At 38.9% G+C, this 22097-nt stretch overlaps 4 protein-coding genes across 5 annotated transcripts; 2 read left to right on the forward strand and 2 right to left on the reverse strand.

The window, feature by feature from the left end:
* Nucleotides 1–1055: 1055 nt before the first annotated feature.
* LOC119985940 (ankyrin repeat-containing protein ITN1) lies at nucleotides 1056–4780 on the forward strand. Its single transcript, XM_038830428.1, has 5 exons — nucleotides 1056–1325; nucleotides 1422–1780; nucleotides 1860–2052; nucleotides 3099–3508; nucleotides 3669–4780. The coding sequence occupies exons 1-5, from the start codon at nucleotides 1304–1306 to the stop codon at nucleotides 4491–4493; spliced, it is 1809 nt and encodes a 602-aa protein (XP_038686356.1). The 5' UTR covers nucleotides 1056–1303; the 3' UTR covers nucleotides 4494–4780.
* A 410-nt stretch (nucleotides 4781–5190) lies between these two features.
* LOC119992925 (phosphatidate phosphatase PAH1-like) lies at nucleotides 5191–12684 on the reverse strand. 2 transcript variants are annotated; one of them, XM_038839776.1, is made up of 11 exons: nucleotides 12478–12684; nucleotides 10467–12117; nucleotides 9775–10373; nucleotides 9598–9671; nucleotides 9135–9219; nucleotides 7425–7511; nucleotides 7154–7226; nucleotides 6205–6248; nucleotides 5960–6088; nucleotides 5785–5883; nucleotides 5191–5622 (listed from the first exon to the last, which is right to left on the reverse strand). In XM_038839776.1, the coding sequence occupies exons 2-11, from the start codon at nucleotides 11962–11964 to the stop codon at nucleotides 5569–5571; spliced, it is 2742 nt and encodes a 913-aa protein (XP_038695704.1). In that variant the 5' UTR covers nucleotides 11965–12117; nucleotides 12478–12684; the 3' UTR covers nucleotides 5191–5568. The 2 variants fall into 2 exon arrangements, with proteins under 2 accessions (XP_038695704.1, XP_038695696.1); XM_038839768.1 differs by having other exon boundaries at nucleotides 10461–12117.
* A 1609-nt stretch (nucleotides 12685–14293) lies between these two features.
* LOC119995079 (protein CANDIDATE G-PROTEIN COUPLED RECEPTOR 7-like) lies at nucleotides 14294–15959 on the forward strand. The gene has a single exon (XM_038841452.1). The coding sequence runs from the start codon at nucleotides 14400–14402 to the stop codon at nucleotides 15720–15722; it is 1323 nt and encodes a 440-aa protein (XP_038697380.1). The 5' UTR covers nucleotides 14294–14399; the 3' UTR covers nucleotides 15723–15959.
* A 3452-nt stretch (nucleotides 15960–19411) lies between these two features.
* On the reverse strand, nucleotides 19412–20019 carry LOC119995080. Its single transcript, XM_038841453.1, has one exon. It carries the CDS (start codon nucleotides 19986–19988, stop codon nucleotides 19551–19553), a length of 438 nt encoding a protein of 145 aa, XP_038697381.1. The 5' UTR covers nucleotides 19989–20019; the 3' UTR covers nucleotides 19412–19550.
* Nucleotides 20020–22097: the final 2078 nt, after the last annotated feature.

Below are 22097 nucleotides of genomic sequence, written 5' to 3' on the forward strand. Positions count from 1 at the left end.
CAAAAATACTATGTAGCCGAACTCTTAATTAGCACAACTCACCCTAAATTTATGTGGCGCTTATGTAGCATGTCCATATCATCATTCTTAGCTGGACAAATTTTGAATTTTGAAAATTTCACATGAACACTAATTCTCTCTAATATTTACCCTCCCCCTCCCCCTCACCCTCACACTCCCTTTCTCTCTCTTTCACTCACTGTCGAAACCCAAGATCGGCCATTGATAAGGGACGCCGGGCCACAAAATTGAAACGTTGGAGTGCTATGATTCATTCTCAACCTTCAATATTTGCCGCTAATAACGACCTGCTTCGTTGAAATCTTGCATTGAAGTCACAGCCAATACAAGTCTCTTTCTTTTTTTATGTGTAAGTTCTACTATTTTTAATAAAATGAGACATCAACATGGTGGTTATAATTGGGTGCGGTGGGGCAGTCCTGTACAAATGTCCATATCAGAAAGCTTGAATTTTCAAAAGCACAAGAACTGTTGTGTGTGTTTTTAGTGTTGTAGATTCTAGTTCTTGCCCTCTCTCTCTTCTCTGGATTCCTCTTCCCTTAATTCTCTGTTCTAGTTCTCTGGACAATAATGTTGGTAAGGTTTATTGTTAACTTAGAAGCCCCCATTTGACTTATATGTAATGAAATTAAAGTCTGAATGTCTCTCGTCATATCAAATCTTATTCCATTAATCCAATAAAATAACCATAGGCCTAGGACGAAATTGAGTAGAATTAATTATTCAACTGTTAGGTAACATTGAGTTTAAGGGAAAACAATGGAATTCTTAAGACACAAAAATAATGGATTTCAACGCAATGCTTTGAAAATCATATAATGCTTTGAAAACCGTTGGATTTTCATATTTGTCCAATCATTTTATATTTTTATCCTTAGAAAACCGTTACTTTTCAAATTTGCCCACTCTTGCCATATAGACTTGGTTAAAAAATTAGGCTCCCTAGTATTTCCGTTATCAAATACTCCTTGATAAATGTCAAATATAGCTTTCTAGGATTTCGTCCCCACTGCTGACCTGTCAACGCTGTAACGATCATCAGGAACCAAACAAATCACCACCAACTTTAGGAGGGAATATAACCAACACCAGAAGAAGTTGAATAATCCCGGCGGTCAACCTGATAGGCCCCCGGCGGCCTCATTTCATCATATTCAAACGGCAAAACCGGCTACCTCCGATGAAATCACCACTTCCCCCATATTTTCGACATCATTTTACCCCAAAATGAAAAGAGAAATCACCATGAATTTGTAAATCTGGTCGTATTTCAGATCTTCCCATGGGTTCCATCATCGAAGAAGGTCCTCTTTCTCTTTGCTTTTATATAATTCACATTCTTTATTCTTTCTTAATTTCATTATACTTGATCGATTGAAGACAAGTCGTTGATTGTGAAGGGCAAGAGAGGGATCTGGAAAAGGGGCTGAGGGTGTCTTCCAGTCCAAACACGCCGGCGTCGGAGCAATGGCAGGTGGCTTCGCCCGCGTCGACGCCTAGGGCGACTCTGGTGCTCTCCAACTCAGGGAAGGCCCTGCTCGTCTCCAACTCCAGCAAGTCCCTCGTTGTCTCCAACTCCGGTAAGCGGATTGATCAGTCATTCAAGAAGAAGTACGTCAAGCAGGTCACCGGACGACACAATGACACCGAGCTCCACCTTGCTGCGCAGCGAGGAGATGTGGCCGCTGTCAGGCAAATTTTGGGCGAGATTGACGCCCAAATGGTCGGTACATTAAGCGGCGCTGACTTTGATGCTGAGGTCAGTAACATTCAACCATGCCTTTTTTCCTCCAATTTTTTATTTTCTAAAAGTCCAATACTCCTGTGGGACTGAAAAGGTGGCGGAGATTAGGTCGGCCGTGGTGAATGAGGTGAATGAGTTGGGAGAGACGGCTCTGTTTACCGCAGCTGAGAAGGGGAATCTTGAGGTGCTGCAGGAGCTGCTACCATACACCACCAACGAGGGCATTGCCTTGAAGAATCGATCCGGTTTTAATTCGTTGCATATTGCTGCTAGTAAAGGTCACCAAGGTAAGGTTTCCCCACAAATTTTTTTTTTTAGGAGTCGTTGTCTCTTGGTATGTAATTTGATCGCCAATTGAACATTCATTTTCATTGACAAAAATATTGAAACGAACAGGTAATTTGGTTGAATTAGATTAGTTGAGAAACTATCCAGGAAGCCATAATGCTCTTACATTCACATTTTTTGGTTGATGCGCAGTGTATTTGAAACATACTTTGTCTTCAAAATGTTCTGATATAGTAGATCTTGTATGTGCTTCGCATGTAGTTGGTAGTTGTAGCTAGTCTGTGGATGAGTTGATATGAAAGAAAAACCAAAGAGTTTAGAAAGATTCATTTGTACTATCAAGTAACCAGAGGAGAGATCAGAAGCACCTTCAGATAGTCATTGAAACAAATATTGGATGAACTTGTTATCAGGGTGCGAAAATGTTGAGAAGTTTCGCCTCTGTACAGTACTTTACAGGGGTGGAAAATGTTCGTGAAATTGTTGAAACTGCAAGTATAGATGCATGCATAAATCATAATATGTAAATACAAAATATTCTGTACGAACATCTACAGTGGGAAATGAAATGAGAGAGATACCACACGTGCAATGTGTGATGGGATTTGGGGGCATAGAGTGATGGGTGGTGATCAGGATTGGTATTTCCTGTTGCCAGCCTGGCATGGTCAGAGCTCGAGGATTTGGACCTTGTGTGATTTCCCTTTTTGTTTTCTTACACAACGTGAAATCAATAATGTGTTCACTATTGAAGTCAACAGTGTTCACATTCATTGGACTCTCTCTGGTTTTACAATATATGTATATAACTCGAAAGCATACGTGCATGCACGTAAGAAACTACATATCATGGAAGTTCTCAGCTAAACAGCAATAACTTCTCTTAAAAATTAGTTTTCCAACTTTATCTTACCAATCTACGTGCTCCTGACATTTTGCTGCTCCAAGTTTCATGTTTTCCAGTTCTTTCTCCTGTTAGTAGCATTTATGTTTTTGATCATCAAGAACAATTGGCTCCTGCATTTTGATAACAACCTTCATGCAGACATTGTCCAGGTGCTGCTTGACTATGACCGAGGGCTTATCAAAACAGTCGGCCAATCAAATGCAACCCCCCTTATATCTGCAGCTACAAGAGGACATGCAGCGGTAGTTAAAGAATTGTTGTCAAAAGATTCTAGCTTGTTGGAGATATCGAAGTCCAACGGAAAGAATGCATTACATCTAGCTGCTCGGCAGGGGTATGTAGAGATTGTTGAAGCATTGCTTGAGAAGGATCCACAACTGGCACGAAGAACCGATAAGAAAGGGCAGACTGCATTGCATATGGCGGTGAAAGGACTAAGCTGTGAAGTCGTAAAATTGCTGCTTGGGGCTGATGCAGCTATTGTCATGCTTCCAGACAAGTTTGGTAATACAGCATTACATGTAGCCACCCGGAAGAAGAGGGCAGAGGTATTTTGATGCGCTTTTTGTTGCCTTATTATACTATGATCTGAAAACATGGAGGAAACTTGTTAGATGTCTTTTATTTGGGCTTATAAGAAAAAGATGTCTTTTATTTGCTCTAATTTTTGTCCTTGATGTAATATGAGTATGATCACACTTCTTGCAGATAGTGGATGAACTGTTGCGCCTTCCGGACACTAATGTGAATGCACTAACAAGAGACCACAAAACAGCTTTTGACATAGCTGAAGGACTCCCGCTTTCTGCAGAGAGCTCGGAGATAAAGGACTGCTTGACTCGTCATGGTGCCGTCAGGGCAAATGAACTTAACCAGCCACGAGATGAGCTACGGAAAACTGTGACAGAGATTAAGAAAGACATTAACTCTCAACTGGAACAAACCCGTAAAACAAATAGAAATGTAAATGGGATCGCTAAGGAACTCCGGAAGCTCCATAGGGAAGGGATCAACAATGCTACCAACTCAGTCACTGTGGTTGCTGTGCTCTTTGCAACTGTTGCATTTGCAGCTATTTTTACGGTTCCTGGTGGTGATTCTGATAGTGGGATAGCAGTTGTGGTGAGCAGCTTGTCGTTCAAGATCTTCTTCATCTTTAATGCCATAGCATTGTTCACATCATTGGCTGTTGTGGTGGTACAGATCACAATTGTTAGACGAGAGACAAAATCGGAGAGGAGGGTTGTGGAGGTGATCAATAAATTGATGTGGTTGGCATCTGTATGCACCACCGTGGCATTCATCGCTTCATCCTATATAGTAGTTGGTAGGCATCACAAGTGGGCTGCGATTCTTGTTACCTGTATCGGGGGAGTTATAATGGCAGGAGTTCTTGGTACCATGACTTACTATGTTGTCAAGTCCAAAAGGCTTCGAAAAGCGAGGAAAAGACAGAAGTATTCTAGGAGTGGAAACAACTCATTTCGCCGTTCTGATACCGAGTCAGAAGTTAACCCATTTTATGCCATTTGACAATAATTGGCTTTTCGAATTGGATTTTGGGCAACTTGGAAAGAAATCGAACAGAAGAGGGAGCTGCTTGTGTTGTGATGTGAACTTGATCCGGTGAAGGTGTTCTTAAGCAAATAATTTTCTTGGTTTCTTAGAATCATCAAGCCTGGTCCATCGCCCTGAATCTTCACAAGCATCCGGTGAGTATATGGTTGGGTTATTTCATGGTGAATATAATTTCTGGATTTGTAATTTTTAAATTTTATTCATACAAAAATAGCATCTTCCCTCGTTTTAAATGAGAAAAGAAATGTCGCGAAGAGTCAATTATGATGTACTTTTACAAGTTCAATTCCTATATTAGTCTCTCTTTCATATTATATCGGCTAAGCTGTACGTATATCTTGTATGTCTCCAATTCCGCCCACTGCAAAAGCCTTTTGCGTGGGTTGATACCAGTCAAGGATGCGATCTTGCTGTTGACTTTCCGACGCATAATAATTATTGGTTATCTAACTCTTTTCTGAGAATAAAGTGCGAGAGAAGATACAATTAAAGTTACCAAAATATTTATAATCCACAGAACCAGAGAGCTATGCAAGAATTTGTGATGCCTTTAATCTTTTATCGCCCCTGACATTACTCACATGCTCCGCTATGCCTTTTAAATCCTCTTATATCTATTATTATGATATCCAAGGAATTATTTTATTGGATATGTATCTATATAACTGCACTTGTAAATGAACATATATATGTTCAAAAGTTTCCTGACATCGCTGAAACATGCATAAATGTACTAAACTAATCCCGGTGAGGTATCCTTGTATTAGTACAACCCGAAACAATTATATCTACGGAGCAGTAATGGAGCTTCTATATTATTCAGTGGGCGCTTCATCGATTGCTGAAGACCCAGAATTCTTCGACAAGATGCATGTTCACAAACCAACAAAAGAATGAACCCAGCATAAATTCGAGCACAGAATGTGGGCAACGGAAAGTATATTGAGCACTACTTTTTATGAGAAGCGTCAAGCCACGGACTATCTTTGATTGCACAAGGGAACCATTTTCCACCAGCTATTGGCTAATTTCACTCGACGTCCAGCAATGGCACTTTCCAGTAATTCCATGAGTTATAGTCTTCCTGCATACGTACAGATTATTATCTTAAGTTCTCAAAAGTAATAAGAAAGATCATAGGCAGTTGTTGAGAAGCTTATCCTGTTTCATCTTCTACACAGGCTTTCGACGTGACTCTACATTTTTCAACATATATATGTTCATTTTTGTGTATTCGATCACTCACCTGCTCAACCAACAAAGTCGGCGGGAACATGTCATTGACAAGAGTGTGCAAAGATGTGTAGGACTTCACGTCTATGCAATGGCTGATAGCCACCTCACCCTGTAAATTTGTATTTTTTTTAGCAGTACAAAAGAATCAGCTCATCAAATAGCAGTGCCAAAAAGATCATAGATACCTTTGGATTTATGATGAATATTTTGCCTTTAGGAATCCCAATTTTCCTATAACTGAGCTCATCCGTGTCTCTGTTTCCAAAGCCCGCATAAAATGGGTTATAATCAGAGGGGAAGAGCTTTCTGATATCCTGCAACATGTGAAGTTAAGAGCATTCATAGCATCACTTGGAATGAGAATCAAAATTCATGCAAACAATGTTCAAGCAATTCCCAAATAAAAGGTCAATAACCTTTGATATATTACCTCTAAACATGCAATCTTGAATTCATGTGGCGCCCTTCTAATTACTGCCAAGAGTATTATTATAATCAATAAAAAACCAAATTCACTGTAGAGAAAACTGTTAACTGACATCTAAAGCACGCAGAGCGCAAGAAGAACAAATATATCTGACAGTGAAATGAGATAAAAGTTGCATGTATTATCTTAAAGTCTACATATAACCGGTGGATGGGGCAATATACAGCAGACAAGTTTATATGCCGTCACCATTACAGAAAACCTCATCCATCCAAGGCAGATAACAAGTAAATTTAATCTAAATGTTAAGTCAGGCAGAAAAGAAAGAGAGAGAGGATGCACTAATTGCACTCTTGGTTCTGCAAGTTTGGACATTTTCCCTCCATGGTCCAAAATGTTTAAATTTTACCTATCAGGACCTCACATCTTTTTTAACTTTTATAATTTCACCAATGAACTGCAGATTAAGATCGCACTAAAGAAAATGGACAGAATTTTGTCCCAAAACTCCATAGACCTTATGATAAACTGTGGCATTTCAAACTATGTGAGTAACTGTCTATCAAACTTTGTAAGTAACCATTCCCCAGTAGAAAGCATGTGAATTTATCATTTGATGTGCGCCCAATTTATTAACATGAGTGAAATTATCAAGTTATTCAAAGATGGCTCGGTGCTGAAACTAAAATTTACTCCAAGATAACATATATGTTATGTCAGCAACTTAATTCTGATATTTGATCTGCTTCTATTATGTAAATTGATTTCAACACCAATTTATACATTTGCGGGCAAAACATTCAACAATCAGTAAATAATCATAGTCTATCACTCTATTGTCAAGTCCGATTGTTATGTTCAACAATTAAGAAATTGAACTTGCAAACTGATTATTATATTCAGCAAGATGAAGCATTTTAGGAGAAACAAACTCCACAATACAAGACCAGACCTTCTCGATATAATGAAGGGAATAGACCATCAGGTGAAATAACAACAGGTCCATTTGGAAGGGTCTTCCCATCCTGTGAGCACAAAGAAATATTCAGTTGGTTAAAGCAATCTACAGGCACAACCACACAACAGTTGCAATCTCAATGTTGCAACCCTAGCATGCTCAGTACAGAAAAGATGAGATAGACAGGTTCCCTGTGATACTTGCAAGATGGATTTCTTAAAGTCAATACAAGGTGCTATGTGCAAGATAGAGGACCCAATCATACCTGTTTCAGGTTGAACAAAAAATTCCTGGTCAGATATGCCTGAACAATTGCACGTGCACTCAGAAACAATAGCTGGTATCCATTCTCCTACATAAAGGTTAAGAATTCAACATCTGATGTCAATTAAAAAATGCGCTATCTTGTTCAAAACACAACACAACATTATTTTCATCCATTGCAGGAGCTTATGGAAGGAGTTGTTTAACCTTTTTAGAAAACATGTGTTAACTTGCAACTTCACAGAATAAATAAAATACCAACCCAGTTTGAGAAAATTTTGTTTTAAACCACAGAAGCAAAACTAGTAACTTGGACATAGATGTTAAAGAGTATAGAAAGAAGGCAGCATTCCATTATGCAAGCCAATGATTTGACTGATCCAACAGAACACAAGATGACCATATTCCGTTACCATTATGTTAAGAACTAGGACAGGTGCGCGCCCATACGCACACCCAACAGGCCCATACATTCCTTAACCAACCACACAAGCCCAACCACTACCCATATATGGGCTGGTTGTAACCAACAAGCCCAATAGGCCACTACCTAGAAAACTTGTTGACTGATTGAGGAAGGCATTTGCCCTCCTTATCAATAGATCACAAGTCCCCTATCTAAGCAATGTAGGACATTCGTATCAATACCCCCGCTAGCCGATGCCCACGTCGGCTGCACTCAGTGGGGGTCTTTCACTGGGATGGGGTCTTACCCGTACCACCAGATCCCCTGGTAACCCTTTCCGTGGCGACCCAATCCAGTCCCATACCTAGACGAAGCCATTGTTAAGAACCAGGCCAGGTGCGCACCCATACACACACCCAACAGGTCCATACATTCCTTAACCAACCACACAAGTCCAACCACTACCCACATATGGGCTGGTTGTAACCAACAAGCCCAATAGGCCACTACCTAGAAAACTTGTTGGTTGATTGAGGAAGGCATTTGCCCTCCTTATCAATAGATCACAAGTCCTCTATCTAAGCAATGTGGGACATTCGTATCACATTTTTATCTTATATCCAGGATTCTGACAGAAAACTGAACAGTTCTAAAAAGATTTGGGACATAAATACCAACACACAATTAGAAAAGATATGGAGTTCTATTCTACATTTCCCAATCCTAGTAACATGACCAGAGTGAGCTCCCTTTTCCCTTTACCTCTTTCATCTCACTTTTCCGATAACTTCTGGTTTCTTTCTCTACATTTCCACCTGTTTTCAGTATTGAAAAATGGACCCCTTGGATAACTGAACCTTCCATCTTATCTGATATTGATCATTGATGTAACCAAGCCATTCTTTTAACCATCTTTATATTATTACTTTGTTAGAAAATAACAGCACTGCGGTCACAAAAATCAATATGTTCGCAGCCTCAATGTAATACATATCAGGTTAAATTCACAAATGAAGATACAAGTGGCAGACTATAGAATGTAGAGGTGGAAAAGACCAGAAATAGTGTACGAATACCTGAAATTTTTATTAGATAAGTTCACTCATGGCACAAAGAGGAGCAAATTCACTAGAAACATAAATCAAATCTGAGAAACTTCGTAATAAAGCTACATGGATTACCAAATCCATTGTTTTGACAATCTAAAACAAAGCACTCACATACATGGAAGGTCAAGTTAAAGATTCCAAACTCTTACTCATCAAAAAAAAGATTCCACTCTCATATACTAGACAAGTAAGATACCTTTATTGCGCAGAAAAGCTTAGCCACACCAGATTGCGTCCAGTCTTTTCCAACCAGAGGCATGAACTGGCCTAGCACATCAGACCTGAAGAAATATGCATCAAGGTAATGGACAGGGCACATTATATTCTGGTACAGAACGAGGAAAAAAAAAAGAAACTGACACAGAATTAGCAAAAAGAGACTGGCACAGACTAGAAAATTAAATTGCATGCAAGAGGCAGTGGCACCACCCTTGACTCATCTTTCTGTTGACACTGACACGGTATAATATTAACATCCTCAAGAACCATTTGATTAAGAAATCAGAGCACGGAATTAGATAGCTAAACTTCTGGGCATTCACTTTGAAAAAAAATGTGAGATGGGCAAAAAATCAAGACGGCGGATCCCAACGAGTTCAAGCAACTTGCAGTAACTATCATTCTAAGTAATCCATTAAGTTCTGTTATTGAAGCCGTACTTGGTAATTGTTCCATCAACGTCTGAAATTACAATCCGTGCATTCCATTTCCATAAGTAGATATGAGCATCAACCTGTTGAAGTTTAACATTATTTAGCAGGTGAAGATGAGAACAATCACAACCACTAGATATCATCATTACGTTCGAAGATTTAAATCCAGGATAAGCAACAAACCTGTTGCTTTCCAAGAACCCTGGTGGAGAAACTGAATGTTATCATATTTTGACCTTCTTTCAGATTCAAAGATGCTATCTGCTCATTCGTGGGTTCATTTGTTCTGATTAATTGCTTGTGAGGATATTCATTTGCACCCTGGGATGATGCAGTTGTTTCTGCTTGTGAGTTCTGAAAAGCAGATTCAGAGTCTACAAATACCTCCTCACTAGATGAATTACTGCTTGTGTGCTCAATTGTTTTCACCCTCCTAAACGGAATAGGCCAAAGCCTCCATCTACGTCCATAAGAGGTGGGAGTAATAGGAGTATCACCATCCCTCAACCCCAGTGTACCATCCTGTTCCACAGGAATCGCTTCTTTGGGCTCAATAGCTAAGTCTAGACTGAATGCAGCCATTCCAAGCACAACAGGAGCAGCTTTTTCCCACGTCAAGTACATTTCTCTGAACCTGATAATTAAATTTTCATTATTGATAATTGATGCTGTAGAATTTTTAAATTCCTCAACAGATACACGATGTGCATCAAAAACTTCAGCGGCAGCAGCTAAGCCCATCCCAGCCCGGAGTTCCTTCCCACAGAGTGAGATCTCAAACCCTGCAAAATTTCGACGAATAGAAAAGTTATAAAAAATATATTTTGATCAGGTCCTGAATCAAGATCAACCAGTGAGAGGACCAGTACTTATACTTGAATGAGTTTGTATCTCTCCACTTGAAATAGCTGTTTGAGGTTGCCCTATCTCATCCTTATTGCATTCATCTTCAGGATCAGAGCTTTGCAGGCTACCATCCATCGTGTCTTCCAAGACACGAAATTGTTTTTCTTTCCATTCTGTATCACTACTAACAGAATGAACAGATATACTCTCAAGCCAGGTATGCTCTTCCGGCAAGGAATTTTTCCCAATCGATTCAACTTGAACCTGTAAAGAAGCCTTATCACTGCTAGGAGAATCAGAATTGCAGGGTGGAGATAATTCATCATTATTTCTGATTTCATCAACACCAGCATATTCAGTTCCATTAACTGCTGAAAGACTTCGAGGAGATTCCTTTGGGGAATTCTGAATCTCCTGAGGCATTTCTTCAAAATGGGCATTCCCCTCATGTTTGGTCAATTCTGATAGCTCCAGACAGCTCCTAAACACCTCTTTCCTCTTGATGATAGCAGATGCATCTTCTAAGTCACTATTCATGTGAAAGTCTCCTTCCAGTTTAGGGATGTCCTGAGTTCCTTGGCTATTACAGACATGTTGTACCTCACCCTCACAAACTTCCAGGTGTTGGTGACCCTGCACATTTATATCATTATTAATGCTGCAAAGATTACCCGATAAGACATTTGGCGCAGATGCATTCATCTCACTGGTATAATTAGCATCCCATGGATTATCACCAGGATTTAGCTCCTCACAGTCTTCACAAAATTCAGTCCCCTCTCCTGGCCGGAGATGAAATTGAGGTGTGCTTAGCTGTAGATTCTCGATATTTTGTTCTGAAGACAAAATGGGTGCTGTCAGTACATGACCATCCACACTAACCAGGATAACTTCTGAATCTGAACCCTGTGGTTCCCCATAAGGCTCGCCATCAAAGCTCTCATATCGGTTAGATCCATATTCTGATAACTCCACTGAACCCTCCAAGGAGGACTGGTCATCTTGAAATTCGTAATATCTCCTGTCTCCATCAGATTCTGACCTTTCTATTCGGTCTGCACTTAAGGAATCAATTTCATTTCGCAGCTGAGCCACCCTAGAATCAGAAACACTATGTTCAAGCCTGCCAGCATCAACAATGTTTTGACCACCATTTTCGTTGGTTCCATCATCAATACTACCATCCTCGAGTCTAGCATTCCGAGTATTAGAATTCTTAAGAATCCCATTTGTCTCACTTTCTTTATCGATATCACCCTCCCTTATGAAATATGCTTCGCCAGAATTATCGAGATACATATGAAAATTGGCTTCAACGCCGTTGACATTTATACGAACAATCTTCTCAGCCCCCTTAAGAACACCCTGAAATTTACCAAACCTGACATACCACGGGGTGCTTCGAAAAGTCCCATCCTGTTGCTGAACCACAATCGCATCAACAGCCCCACCGAAGGGATGAAATGGGGTGGCAACAGAGTAAACACCTTGTGATATAAGGCTTCCAACTTTGCCCACCACATTCATTTGGTCAGTCCAACAATATTCTCACAAAACTTTAAAACTAATGCACCAGAACCTTTATATGTTTTTTTTCCCCAGCCTTAAACCCAAATAAGTTACTTTTTCCAGTGCACAAGAACAAAATCTTCTATAAGATGCTCTTTATTCATGCAGCAGCTGCATTGAATTCAGAAAATTCAAAATAGAACAAAAGAGATCAAAATAATTGCAAATAATTAGAGAATTAATATCACAAAGTCGAAATCAATGCCCATTGCGCGGTGAATTGAAAACACAAGATTCCTCTTGGTTGGTGAGATAAAGAAAAAGATAACAAAGAACAAAGCCTCAGAAAATTTCACGTCAATATGACCTTCAGACTTTCCCCTCAAAATTCTCAGCAACCAAACGGGTATATCTCTAATTCAACACGAAACGAAAGAAAATTTAAAAAAAAAAAGGAGAGAAAAGGAGAACTGCATTGAAGATAAATCATTAGCACGAAAGGGAAAAGAATTCAGAGGAGGCTAAACTTACAGATATCGAATCAATCGAGAAATCAGAGAATAAAATGTTACTAGGATAATCTCAGGAGCTCAAAACTGGGAGAAATTTAGACCTTCTCTTCTATCTGCGTCTCCTCTTAGTGAGTTTATATGTCAATTTTGCAGGTTTTTAATTCCTTCTTCTAAAATTGAATTTTCTATGGGTGTGGATTCTTGGAGGCTTCCAAGTTTGGATTTTTGTTTGTTTGTAAACAAAATAGTCTTGGAAAATAAATAATTTTTTTTTAAAAAAAGGTCAGCATTTCCTTCCAAGCAATAAATGAGGTATCTTTAGAAAAAATCGAAATGTGATTAAAGTTAACCCAAAAGATGACCCATTGAATAATTGGGCCCGCATTTGGCCCAAAGTTTCTGCACCGTTTTCTCATGGGCTGCGTGCAAATATTTATTCTTGGGAGGGTTTTCTGGGGGTTCAATTGAGCCTAGGCCTGCTATGTTTGAACGGATTGGATTGGACCACCACGACCACATCTGGCACTTGCAGACTTCGAGTCTTCTTTGAAATTAACAATATTTTATTTAATGCAGCTTCACAGAAAAATTAAATAAAAATCTAAATGTATGAATATTTTTCTAGATCAAGATTTTGGTTTCCCCTTTTAACAACATAGCTCAATCTCCCCCATATTTGAAAATCTCATACTAAAAAACTGAATATATGTCACCATAACACACTAGAAATATCGACGATCGAAGATCCACGACAGATGAAGGATTGAGATCTATAGGGAAAGAAGAAAAACCCTACACAATCATTTTTTAACACAAAAATATAGAAGAATTAAACAGATCTATATTGGGAAAGTCGTTTTCTTCTTTATTCTTGTATTTAAATATACATAATTAATGAGTGGTTAACCTTCCATCCATATCTCTTCGATCTCCTTTTTATGCATTTTTTTTGATGTTTTATGTTTGAATAAAGTTTGATTCAGGGTTTATTCTCTCTAGCTCTAGATCCGATGGAGATCGGCTTATGTTGTTAAAGGATAAAACAAAATCATTGATCTAGAATCATGATGTTGTTTGTTTGATGGTTTTGTTGGGTCTTTGTAACCCAGTGTAGTATGAGATTGTCGTTCGGTGATCATCCGGTGTAATACAATTGCTCCTTGGATACACATTTGTTTTTTGTATATTTTTTTAGTTATCTTAATCCATCTTTATGGTAACTCGAGTAGCTTAAGGTCTAAAATTCTCTGACCAAACTTTTCCAAAAAAAACATTGTATACATCTTCCATATTTACTTATGAGTAGGGTTAGACCCATATAGTGATAACTCATGTGAACTCAGAATGAGCACATAAAACTATTTATAGCAAGAGCTATTGTCGATGAGTTTTATCGGACGGATCTTAATTCCATTGTTTTTTTTAATGAAATTTAAAAAACAATAGATTCAAAACTAAAACAATGAATTTAAGGCTGTGCTTTAAAAAACAATGAAATCTATATTAAAACAATAAATTTTGGATAATGAATTATGGGATAAAATAGTATAATAAAACTATTTCATTGATTAAATCAAATTTATTGGGCTCCTATGACTATCAAACTGATGAGTTATATGTTATTTTCGTTTAGTTATTTATCATATATAAAGTTCTAAACACGATGATATTAAAATGATATTATTAGGGAAAAAAATTGCTGAACATCTTCATTTTTTACTAAATACATCCATTAATCATTTAAAAACACATTAAAATAGAAATGTACTAAATAAAAAATAAGTGCAAATAATGTTCATCAAAAAATTTCTTGCTACAGTGATAACCGTGACGCTTCGATGGCATTTGCGTGAAAAATAAAGCAAATCGACCATCGCGTCTTTCGCCTCCCGAACCAACAACCAGTGTCCTCCTCCTACGCCGCTGCCACCACCACGTACAATGCAAACGACGACAATACGCTCATCCGTCCTTCTCCTCTTCCTCCTCTCTGTATTCTCCCTCACCAGAGCGGAGATCAAGACTCTGACAATCGCGGACGATAATCGGCCTATGATCCTCTTCGAGAAATTCGGGTTCACCCACACCGGTCATGTAACAATCTCGGTTTCCTCAGTCTCCGTCGCCTCCCCCGTCAATGGCGCCGGCCCAATACCTTCAAGGTTAGGCTTCTTTCTTCTCTCCGAGGAGACTCTGATCCAGGTCCTCATCGAGATCCAGCAGAACCCACAGTTCTGCGTTCTCGATTCCCAATACATTAATATCCTCTTCACCTTCCGTGAACTTGCTCCACCGCCGTCTTCGTCGTTCAATCAGTCGTATCCGGTCACTTCCCCTAACGAGTACTCTCTCTTCTTTGCCAACTGTGCGCCCGAGTCCCAGGTTTCCATGTCTGTACGCACCGAGGTCTACAACCTCGACCGCGACGGCTCCAAGGATTTCCTCTCCGCCGGCCTCACACAGCTGCCTTCCCTCTACTTCCTATTCTTTCTCGCTTACATCATATTCCTCGGCTTTTGGGGCTACATCTGTTACAGCAGCAAGCTGTCCGTCCACCGGATCCATCTCTTGATGGCAGGGTTGCTTTTGATGAAGGCTCTCAACCTGATCTGTGCTGCCGAGGATAAGCATTACGTGAAGGTCACGGGAACCCCACATGGATGGGATGTTCTGTTCTATATTTTCCAGTTTATTCGCGTTGTGTTGCTTTTCACGGTTATTGTGTTGATTGGAACTGGTTGGTCGTTCTTGAAGCCATTCCTGCAAGAGAAGGAGAAGAAGGTGTTGATGATTGTGATTCCGCTTCAGGTGTTGGCCAATGTGGCGTCAGTAGTGATCGGCGAGACTGGGCCTTTTATCAAGGACTGGGTGACCTGGAACCAGGTGTTCTTGTTGGTGGATATCATATGCTGTTGCGCGATTATCTTCCCTATTGTGTGGTCGATTAGATCTCTAAGGGAGACATCAAAGACTGATGGGAAGGCAGCGAGAAACCTGGCAAAGTTGACTCTTTTCAGGCAGTTCTACATTGTGGTGATTGGGTATTTGTATTTTACGAGAATCGTGGTCTTTGCACTTAAGACCATAGCCGCATACAAGTACCAGTGGGTGAGTGATGCGGCTGAGGAGATAGCCAGTCTGGTGTTTTATGTGGTGATATTTTACATGTTTAGGCCGGTGGAGAAGAATGAGTACTTTGTTCTTGATGAGGAGGAAGAGGAGGCTGCTGAGCTGGCTTTGAGGGAGGAAGAGTTCGAGCTCTGAAATTGACGCTTTTAGCTGCTGCAATGCTGCACCTTTTCTGCTACTTCAGTGAATTTAATGATGGTATTGCTGGGTCAGGTCTCTGATTTACCTTCTCTTTTTGTTTTTCTGTTTTATTTTTTAAAAATTTGTCTTACATGAATGATTGATATTGATCAATAGAGCCTGTATTTCTGGTTAATGGAATATTGTTGAAATCGGAAGCATAAGGTTAGTGCCAACTTTGTTGTCTTTAAATTCTTTGGAAATGTTTCTCCACCATTGGGCTTTACTCTATGCAATATGATGCATCTGGTGCGTTTTGATTAAATGTTTGTTTTACCTTATGTTGATTGTTGTTACTTGAAGGGTTGGACATAAGTTTCTGGATGATGCGAGTTACACTTAACTTAGTTCTAGTTATTCTTCTATTTGATATCAATTCTGGTGAAGTTTTAACCTTTTTGTGTAATAGACCACTCAGTTTTTATGATCCTTGATATTGTACAAGATTAGAAGGGCGTTGGTATTTTCCTTTTGCTTATATCTATTTGGAGTGGATGGTTGAATGTGAATGGCCATTGTGTTTTTGCTTCTACTCTGGGTCTTGTCACGGAGCAATAGCTGTTGTTACTCTGTAACTCCAAATTGCAGAGAAAAAATTGAGTCCTTTATCATTTCCTAAACCTGGCTGTAGTATTGTAATACATGTTGAGGATTATTTTTGGGTGAAATTGAGAAAGCATCGTTGATTATTGTTTGTGATTGTTAAGGGGTGGATTGAGTACATACATAATTTTTTATTGTTGTTTCCTGAGATCTGCCAGCAGAGAGGTCATTGGGAGATGGCTTTGTTGTCTTTAAGATTGCTACGGGCTGGTTTTTTTGAACCACAAGTTCTTTTGAATTGAACTTGATATTTATTCTTCAAATAATTTATTTTCTTTCATAAACTCGTGAGGAATTCATGTTTGATTATTAACGAAGGATGTGAAATTGACGATGATACAACTTATTCCCTTGTGGGTTTGTTCTATTTCGTTGATTGAATAGTTCAATGAAAACTGAACCGTTTAAGTGACTTCAAAATGTCTTCTTTTGCTTGCTTATTTTTCACTAGATTTTTGTATTTGGAGAGAGACGGAAACAAGAAGAAGCTAGAGATTTAGCCTGATTATGCAATTTGGAATGCTTTACCTACTCAGCCTTAGTTGAGGTAGTAAGAAACCACTGAAATGCGTAATTGTCATGCATTCTTGGCATATGGAAAATGTGTTATTCTCCTCCTATTTTGCCAAAGGCACATTATTTGGCCTTACTTAGCCAGCTTGCAGCTTTATCTTGTTCAGAGCTCTGGTGTTGTAATTATGAGTTTTGGTACGTAATAATGTTGGCAAAATACAGTTTGAAGATGGCCATCAAAAGTTTTACTAGATTTGTGAAATTAGAAACGATCTCCAGCCTTGTTGGTCCTCTGGGAATGAAATCCAAGCCATTGTGGGGGGAATTGGAGACCAATTAGGGAATACCGAGCGGGACGGGATGTGTATCAACTTCACTAAACTAATTTTCTTGATAGCCAATATTAGGTAATCGACTTCTCTCACTGTCTGAAGCAGCTGCAAACAAAGCTCAATTTGGGGAAGTGCAGTGCAGCCTAGGCTTCCTGAACACCCTTATGGAAGCAAGCTCTTGTTATGAATCCCATTGGTAGACCTGCCAACCGGAGCTTAATAAGTGTTGGGCCATCCTTAGGAAAGGCTGGCTAAATAAGGCTGGACTGTTCTATTTATGTTCACACTCCAGTTCCTTCGCTAGTCTTATTAGTAATGCCACGGATCTCAACAATTACTATTTCAGTTATCATAGTTGTTAAGTTGTAAGCACAAGATATGACGTGCATCATGTGGGACTTGTGAAACTCACGAGTTCACTTGGATTTTGTGCATACACCTCAGTCGATGGGATAACTAAGATATCAAATGCTGAAATCTTTATCATTTTCTCTAATTTTATAGTGTGCGGCCAAAATTTGGGCCTAAACATTAGAATTGGGCTGAAAGTCTTTGGGTCATCAACCTTTAGCTGTAGTAAATCCTTCCTAATATAGGTTCATGGCAATGACATGCTTATATAAAGGCCGCCTAGCCTAGTGTGATTCATTCACAAAGACCAATTATGACTCGGCTGCTGATGGAATTAAGTCATTTTTCCCTGTTACTTTCATCCAAGTTTTTAATGCCAAAAAGTAAAATAAAAAGAAGGAAAAACTCAAAACCCTATTATGTGGTAAATCTTGAGGTTGAATAATATTTGGCAGTAAATATTGGAGTAAAAATCTTTTGGGAAAAAATTATATTTTGTATATATACCAAATGAACAATACAAAGGGGTTGAATACATTTGGCCTAATCAAATTAATCAAGAAAATAGAAAGTTGATGGGAGGTTGAGTAGTTGAATAATAGAAATGTGTTGGTGGGAGGAGAGTGATGAGTGATCTTTCACAGGACATGATCATTAATACAAACAGATATGTTTTGTTTGGGGCCTGCAAACTATCCTTATTAATTTGTCTGCGGATCATTAGACCAATTTGACACGCGAGTTCATTCATCATGACTATGGAATATGAATAACCAACCACACCATACATATGATTCAGGGCCATATATAAACCAACACTAATTAGTTATATTATTTATGCCATGAGAGATCGATCTTGTTTGTCAGGTTAATTGAATGACCCAGATGTGTATATATAGATATGCATATCCACATGATCGGTAGCTCATGCATCGTCAGATACATATATATGTAGCCAGTAGCTTGCTCGTATGTATATATTAATATGATCATCCCCCTTGCCTCCTTTGGAAGCAAGCAACAAGCATGCATATAGGTGATGATGAGGTCCGTAGAACCTAAGTTTGTGTTGAGCTGGAATCTGGATAATTAAAAGGTAAAAGCCCAAATGGAGTCGGGTGGATGTTATGATGATTACACATCCACTACTTCCATCTCCTTAATTTTTACTTCATTTCCAAAGCTACATAGAATCAACACTACTATTGTCTATTGATGATAATGACATATATTGTTAAAACAAATGGTTTGGATTTTGGAACCTCGCATTCTCACTTGAATTGTCAAATGCGCAACAACCCTTTGACTTAGAGTTTGCCAAAATCAACTGGCACTGTTTGACCTAACTAATTAATGATTAATTAAAGGAATCCTAAAGCCCCTTAACCTATAAGCTAATAGCTATCTACTTGAAGAGAGATTTAAGAACATCACCTATTAGCTGAAAGGACACTTTTCATTAATTAGCAGCCACCCAACTAACAATGCAAGAATTCAATTAGACCAGAAAAATCTGAAATTATGGCAAAAGATTATTATTCCTCAATATCTTTTACAGGTGAGCATGTCTCAGTGAAAGAGTTTTGTAAGGGTGCAACCTAAAGGTCATACATTCAATTCTTGTAAACAAACTCTTCACATATTAAGTGGGATACGATTTGCATATATTATGCATATTTCGACCCTTTCCACTACGGAAGTCTTGGACATATTACTTGTTTACCTTTTTAATTCAAAAAGAAAAAAGAAGCAAGAGGGTTTGTAAAGATATATATTTCTTACAACATATGATCCCCTGGATTAATTACAATCTTGTTTTTAGAAAGATTTGAATTAATTTTTGGATAACTTATCAGAATTAGAGGCATTACAAATTGAGAACAAAACCATCGCATTTCTTGATCTTAGATAAATAAATTAACCAAAAAAGGAAAAATTAGAAAGGAAATTAAGATAAGGAAGAGTGATGATGATGGGTAGGTAATTAGTGATTCTGATCGACAACATCTATGGAAGCACCACAAGAAAGGAAGTTGTGGAAAACTCTAAACAAAGCTCTCCTGAGAGCCAGACAGTAATTAAGCTTCCTCTTATTAGCCTTGATCTTCTTCTTCTTATTATTCTTCTTGTTCTTGTTCTTGATTACCTGCTTGTCCTTAACGCTGCTGCTTCGGAAGCAGCAGCTTTGGGTGTTGTCAGGCAGCGTTTCCTCCTCCCTTGAAAAAGTGTAGCTCCTCAGATACATCTGCCTGCACGAAATACTGTACACCACACGAGGGTTCTGCCTCCCTTCTACGGCTGACCTCACAAACTCCGCGTCTGACTCCGGCCACTTATACAGGTTCACGTATGTCGCTCGTACGGGGATGCGAGGATCCCCGCCTGCATCGTTTATGCAGTTGGACACACAAACTGACTTCATTTTAATTACTTTGGGATATCTTCGACTCAAGTGTCAAGACTCAAGAGTGTGTGTGTATATATATATAAAGGATATATACAATATAAGAACAGATTGATTTCCAAGCTAGATTTTACTTAAATTAATGATTTACCATAATTGGCAATTACTGCCTTCTTTCTTTTTCTTTTCTTTTCTTTTTTTTATATTCTAATTACTTAATTAGTTAGCCTGGCAAGTAAAGTTTTTTATTTACTTTAGTTTAGTAGGACGTAAACTTTAATTGCCAAAATTTTTGTATGGATCGAGCTGCAGGTTGATAATAAATCTTAATTGTTCAATGATCACGAGGATTTGCTGGCAATGGATCACTTTGATGATGATTTCATACCGGCTAAGGGACTACTTGGTCGAAATAGCCCAGCCCAAAAAACAGCAATACTACTATACTAGTACTGAGGACGGCTCAGGGACTACTTTATCGAAAAAGCCAGCCCATGAAACAGCACTATTAGTTCTAGTGTGATGCCATCCGGTGAGCACGCTTTTGCTTTTGTTTCTGTTTCTGCTTCTCCTTCTGCTTCTTAAGAATTTGAGACAGTTGACCCACAAAATGCTCAAATGGGCCAATGCATGACCAGAACCATGGTCTGATAGCATCCCCAACTGAATGAAATGCTTATAAGTTCTTGGCTAGATTCAGGCGGGACTCCTCCAGCTCTTTTTCTTAGGTTTTCGGCTCCTTAAGGCTTGCGGTGGGTGCTGTGTTTTCGAATCTATGTATTTTTATTAATGGTATATATAAAGAAACGTAGAAAACGAACATCTTGTTGGAAATATAACATGCAATAAACCAATTAATATTTATATTGCATGAACAGTGACTAAGCTACACAAATAAAACAGTAACATTAAACAGAAACAGTAACATTAACATAGAAGATGGTATGCATAACACAATAGCATGTATGAACTCAATAATTGATGCTTAAATAAAAATACCAAAACCGTAAACAGGTGATAGGAATTGTGGGAGCAAGGTACGCGCGAATCTCCTTAAAGAGAAATGTCCCAGCCACTGGTGCTAAGCTCTCCGGACAGACTCTTCCCAAGATACAACGCTCTGCAAACCACTAGTAAGTAGCACTTCAATACTAATGGACTTAGACGAACCAATTTAGAATTACACTCTCAGACAGATGATGACAAAGAAGCAGAGACTTTGAAGAGCAAAATGACAGAAGAAGAAGAAATGTTGTTCACTTTGAAAGCCGCTGCCAAGCTCTCGTTATATAGGAGAGACCAGCAACAAAATCCTAGAAAAATCAGTGAGCAATCATTGATTTTCGGGCTTGCGTTTTGACCAAGTAAGGTTGCAACCACCAGTCCATATCTTGGGCTGTTGCAACTATTGTTTGACCAGGTAAAGATGCAACCAGACTTGACCAAGTCATGGGCTGCAATTTCGGGCTTGAACAGTCTTAAGTCCATATTCAATGCATTTGGGCCTGGGCTTGTAACAAAGTGCAAAATTATAAGAAATTATTGGGCTAAGTAAGCCCAAGTCTGAGTCTGCGAAGGGCCTGGCCCACACGCACGCTCGCCTAGCCACGCCACTCCCGACCGACCGGCCGGCCGGCTCGACTCGAAGGGGGGCGCGAGAGCGCACGTGTGTGTGTTTTAGTCAAAGTTCATAATGTGGAGCCTCTCACTCCTACAAAAGCTTGGGTGCCCTTGGACCCAAAGTCTTACTACAACACTTAGGTTTATAAAAAAGACATCCACATGGTATTTTTCCAATGTGGGATTCCCATACACACACTTATTGCACTATGTTCACCATGCTCATCATGGTCACTTTAGAGTCTTTTTACATTCAACCAAAAAATGATTTGGTCACACTAATTATTTCAGTTTATTGTCCTTATAACAAGGATCAATTGCCCATAAATTTCATTCAATAATTATTATTGAGCTTTCAATTAATAATGGTCAAAACATAGTTGACCATCATTTTTCAACACTTCTTTCTTGAAATCTACTAATATATTATATTCAACCGATGTGACATCAAGCCTGAAAATCACATGTCATGTTACCAACGGAAAAAAACTGTCATATTAGCTAAAA

The sequence above is a fragment of the Tripterygium wilfordii genome, chromosome 3 (assembly GCF_013401445.1).
Source record: "Tripterygium wilfordii isolate XIE 37 chromosome 3, ASM1340144v1, whole genome shotgun sequence".
In the NCBI taxonomy this organism is placed as follows: domain Eukaryota; kingdom Viridiplantae; phylum Streptophyta; class Magnoliopsida; order Celastrales; family Celastraceae; genus Tripterygium; species Tripterygium wilfordii.